The sequence below is a fragment of the Priapulus caudatus genome, unplaced genomic scaffold, assembly GCF_000485595.1.
Source record: "Priapulus caudatus unplaced genomic scaffold, Priapulus_caudatus-5.0.1 Scaffold20, whole genome shotgun sequence".
NCBI classification, from domain to species: domain Eukaryota; kingdom Metazoa; phylum Priapulida; class Priapulimorpha; order Priapulimorphida; family Priapulidae; genus Priapulus; species Priapulus caudatus.
The window spans coordinates 421,725-426,987 of NW_014577081.1; the positions used below are offsets into that span (position 1 = coordinate 421,725).

The 5,263-nt window shown below is 40.3% G+C and overlaps 1 protein-coding gene across 2 annotated transcripts in view; it reads right to left on the reverse strand.

The window, feature by feature from the left end:
• LOC106812191 (ATP synthase subunit gamma, mitochondrial-like) overlaps nucleotides 1–3,176 on the reverse strand; it is a 5,300-nt gene extending 2,124 nt beyond the window's left edge. The window contains exons 1-6 of one of the 2 annotated variants that reach the window (XM_014816019.1): nucleotides 3,086–3,176; nucleotides 2,349–2,383; nucleotides 1,934–2,065; nucleotides 1,161–1,362; nucleotides 752–895; nucleotides 198–418 (exon numbers count right to left, since the gene is read on the reverse strand). In XM_014816019.1, the coding sequence (XP_014671505.1) occupies nucleotides 198–418; nucleotides 752–895; nucleotides 1,161–1,362; nucleotides 1,934–2,065; nucleotides 2,349–2,383; nucleotides 3,086–3,120 (769 nt within the window). In that variant the 5' untranslated portion in view covers nucleotides 3,121–3,176. The remainder of the gene's footprint in view (nucleotides 1–197; nucleotides 419–751; nucleotides 896–1,160; nucleotides 1,363–1,933; nucleotides 2,066–2,348; nucleotides 2,384–3,085) is intronic. The other variant, XM_014816025.1, reaches the window with a different exon arrangement.
• Between the last annotated feature and the right edge of the window lie 2,087 nt (nucleotides 3,177–5,263).

Sequence of the window (5,263 nt, forward strand, 5' to 3'; positions counted from 1 at the left end):
TCTGTCTCCCCCCTCTCCTCTCTCTCTCTCATCTCTCTCTCTCTCTCCCTCTCTCTCTCTCTCTCTCTCTCTCTCTCTCTCTCTCTCTCTCTCTCTCTCCTCCCTCTCTCTCTCTCCCCTCCCTCTCTCTGTTCATACGGCAACCTCCCCTGCTTTCATCTTTGCGTGTGCGAGCCTGCAGCGATGACGACACTCACCGGCATTCTTCGTAGCGCTGTCCATGGCCGTCATGCGGGAGCTCTGCTCGCTCGTCGAGTTCTCCTTCATGCCGTAGAAGAGCAGGCTGGCAAGCGAGAACTCCTGGTAGCTGCGGAGCACCTCACCGTCCAGCGAGTCGTAGACGGAGACGTTCGGCGACGCCGTGATCGTGTCCAACGAAAACATCGGTTGCTTCGCTATTTTGTACGACACGATCGACCTGAGACAGCGAGAGAGACATAGTGAGTGTAAGAGAAAGAGAGGGGTGGAAGAGAGAGCGGGAGAGAGAGAAAGAGAATGAGAGAGAGAGAGCGCGCGCGAGAGACAGACAGAGAGAGCGAGAACATCTCGTCACCCTGTTACACGTACAAGAAGCCCTACTGCAACAGTTGAACAAGCAATTTACATCGCATTCACAGCTAAACCCATAATTCCGCAAACTACATGTTCTTGGTTCGGTATTTTTCACTTCAAATTGAATTTTTAGGGATTTACAATCCATTGCAGTTATCTAGATGCAGTTGTTACTGAAATGAAAACACTCATATGATACCTAAATCGGTTGAAATATATGTCGCCAATGTCAAATTCGTATCCAGAGTTCAGGACAGCTTGGGAAACCAAAGCAGCATCATTAAAGGTCGGCGGTTTCTTCCCGTAATTGTTCAAGGTCAAAAGGAAATTTTTTGTATAATCCCTGAAATGTAATCAGCGTATGTGTGAAAATGACCAGATAATTGCCCGTATAGTAAAATATACCACTTTACCTAAGTACTGCATCCCAGAAAAACTTTATAATATGAATTACATATTTCGTGTGATTTTACATTAAAAACCTTTAGTTAATCAAATGGCGGGCAAGTTAGCTTGCAATGTTTACATGCTCCCCGAGATTTCTACATGTCTCGGGCGTCAGACACTCTGGCTAAATTCGAAGACTGCATAAGTAAATGATAACTCACTTTTGCAAAATTGCCCTGCATTTATCCCCGACAAGAACGAGCTTGGTTTCAATGCCACTGGCAGCCCCGGCTATCTCACTTTTGATAGCGCGACCAATACCATTATGAATGGCCCCGCAGAGACCTCTATCCGACGAGATGGCAATTATCAGATGCTTGGGCATTTCCCCTTCAGACTTGATCTCAGCTTTATCATAGAATGCTGAAACATGGTACACACATCATGAATCAGTGCACACGGATCGTTAATGAACTGGCCTATGCACCTGGAGTGATTGACCGACATCTCTAGCCAATTAACATTGTAATAGGACATTCTAAACCCAATGCTTAGTAATGCCGCCAACAAATCGGCATTTATGCGTGCAAACATCGACACACGTGTAAACTTGGAAAGCCTGACCAACATAGCAACAACATCTAGTGGGGTGCGGTTATTTTCTTAAGGCAGATAGATTCATTGGTGTTTATGTTTAAATGAAAATGACAAAGCTTGCCGGTTAAACTGAAAAGAAATGTTTACATAACTGTACTCATGCCAGCGTTGATCTATTGTGCAGAAACAGGAGACAATCAACGACAGAAAAAGATATGGAAGGTTCCACCTAACATAAAATGTGTCCCAATCTAATACGCGTGATTGCACCGTTGGCAGATTTGTGAAACCATGATATCCAATGATTATTGAATAAACCAGCCATCCAGCAACCCTCCTAATTGGGAGAGAAAATTCACAAAACGAGTACAGCTTCGATGCACACATTAACCAATACCTTTAGCTCCAACACCATATGGCCTCGCTGGCCGAAGCTCACGTTCTGCTCGCGAGAACTTTGCAGCACTGACCATTTTCATGGACTTGGTAATTTTCTGAATATTTCCAACAGATTTAATCCGCATCGAAACTGAAACAGACAATTAGATTGCAAATATGCCGATGAATGGAAACAGGAATGCACAGGAAAGCGTTCCGCACCAGATATTAACCAAGTTGTTTATCGACTTGTGTCTAAGCATAGGATTATGTATTTTTTTGGAAATGACAGATTGAGTTTCTCAGCATTATTAGGTAATTAAAACAATTAGACATTAGTCATATCAATTAATATATGCAATTAAACCATATAAAAGTTTGCTACCAAACTATAACAGCAATACGTTAACCATGGTAAATGTTTGTATACTTACTATCCTTTAGAGTAACCATCCCACGCACCTGAGTGCTATAATAAAGATAAGAATGATTATTACACTTGCTAATGTTTTTCTAATAATAATATTAATATAACAATCTTTAACAATCAATACTATACACTGATAAGAATAGTTAATTATGTTAATAATTAGGTTAACCCACCTACTACCAAGACTGCTCCTGATGTGGCTTCATTTAAACATTTAATTAACAGCGGTAAAGAAAACGTGAAGAGAATTTAGGTCATCAAAGCGATGCATGATGTACGTCTATACATAGCCACACCAGGCGATTAGTGCGTACAGCTGAAGGGGTCGTTGTCGTATCAGGTAGGCCTAATACATATAACGACGTGGATATTCGTCCGAGCATCGGAACCTGTGCATCGGACTTGTAGTTGTACTACAGAAGTGTACCCTAACCCTAACCCTAACCCTAAACATACCTCATTATAAAAATAAACATAATACTATAACAACTAAAAACCTCGGGTACATATGATATATGTAGATTGTAGTACTAGCTAGTAGTACTACTACTAGTAGGCCCTACCTGATTATTGATACGACAACGACCCTTTCTGCATTTGTACAGTATGAGTATCAGACAAGACAAGACAAGACAAACGAGTTTCTATTAATGTGCTGCGTGCCTAATAAAAAGAAAACCTTCTTTGCTTCACCCAGCCTAGTATATTCTCGAGATTACCTTTTCTAACTGCAAAACTTACCATTGTGGAGAAAATACCACGGCTTTACAAAACATTTTTGCACCGGTCTTACAGAGGTCGATGGGCCCGAAAGCGAGGTTCTGATCAGAGCGCCATCTGTTGTCATTGTGATTAAATTATATTTTATTTCGTAATCCACGCAAAGAGCTTATAATGATAAAGCATCATTATAAGCTCTTTGTCCACGGTTATATTCATATAAATAATCTAAATATATACGCACGATGAACGCACAATACACAGACAAACGCACGTACGGCACACGCACAGCACGGAAGCACACGTTTCTTCTAATATAGTTACTTCTCTCGCCTTCCACTCTCTCAACCTCCCCCATTATCTCACACGCCCACACGCACACGACACGCCACGCGCTACAGCGCCGCACCACGCGGCCACGCACACGCACACGCCACACATACACACACGCACACACGCACACCACGCAAGACAACACACAACACACACACACACATACACACACATTCCGCTCAGGGCGGTCGTGTCTGACTAATCTTCTGGAATTTCTGGAAAGTGTCACAGTTAAGAGTGCACGTTAAGTCACGAGGGGGGTGAGGGGGGTTGATGCGGCCGATGCCGCAAGCCGATTGCCGGGAGCAACAGTGGAATTAGGAGGCAATGATAATATGCCTACCTGTATAAAATAATTGTTATAATATTGTAGTAATATTGTATATAAATAATCCTACCAAGCAAGACAGGCTTGTTTACAATGATGAAGAACTATTAGCAATTAAGCACGTAGTGCTTAAAGTGCTTGTTTGAAATAATTATTAGCAGGTATTCATAAACTTGCATTACTTGCTACTGCTTCCTACATACTGTTGTACTGCATACTTGCATTCTGATACCCGCATTACCACTATCTCCGTATTTATCTGCACCGCCGCATTGACAGCGATTTGGAGATCATAAATTTGGTTTGGTCTTTTTATATGGTGAGGTAACTGCATGAGCTGCTAAAATAATTTTCAACTAAGATGAACTGTACGTGCTATTATTATCTATTATCATGGTCATACTCCAATACATCATATGTTATTATATATTATCAATATTATATGCGTTCGAATCTTCCCTCCTATTTCCACTGTAGCTATTTCCTCTCAATACGAACTTTATTTACCAATATAACTAGTCACCATCTGTACCTATCTGTACCTAATCAATATATCCGCCTTGAAATGTTCCCTCCTATTTCCACTTAAATTTATCAATTTCTATTGCAATTTTTCAGCATTTGATCTGTCAAACATTAATTGCCTAGTTGTGTTTGTGACTCTAGTTGAATTGCTAAATTGTGTGACGATCTGTTTGTTGATAATGCCGCCTTTGATTGCATGTATAGAGTGCAGTATAGATTTGAGATTGCTTCATAGAGCTCAGTTACTCAGTTTCTCAGTGACTCGGTATGCTGATAGACTCGACAACCATAATAGACTAGTTAATATAATAAAAAAACAAATAATATATAAATTATTGTGGGAACATTGGCATATATATTTTTGTTCCTACATACATTTGGAATATACATGTTGTTAACATAAATATTTCAAGACGCTACACAATTTCAATGATGGATCGAACTTTGGCGTTCAAAATTTCTCTAAACTAAATTGATACGGTTAATTATACTTTTGGCTGACAAAACGATAAATTGCTGCGAAAGCGACTGATACTCGTACCCCCTGTTTCACTGGTCTATTTTGTAGACTATCAATCATATTATCTTTGTCAGATGTTTGTACCTGCAAAATAAAACTTGCTGGCAGCTTAACCTCCATTAATTATTGTTATTAGTTAGTGCTCTTTCCAAGCGAAAGTTGTGCGTGAGTGTGTTTGTTTGTCTAAGCCACCTCGGAACCACCCTCCAGATCACAGTACGACGCAGATAGCTAATGATCCGCAACGCATTTCCTGTACCTGCAACGACTCCTGTTGCAGACCTCTTGGCTGGCAGGGATGGATAGAAGAAGAAGGATCCAGTTGGATATCCGGATATATTATTTGATGTATGATTTATATCATTGGATATGGTTTGATTGATGAATTGATATTTTGAGTAAAATGTAATGATTTGAAATGTGTTTCTTTGATTTGATCTTGCATATAAAATTATGATCTCATATCTAGTATGCATATATGATTTATATGATT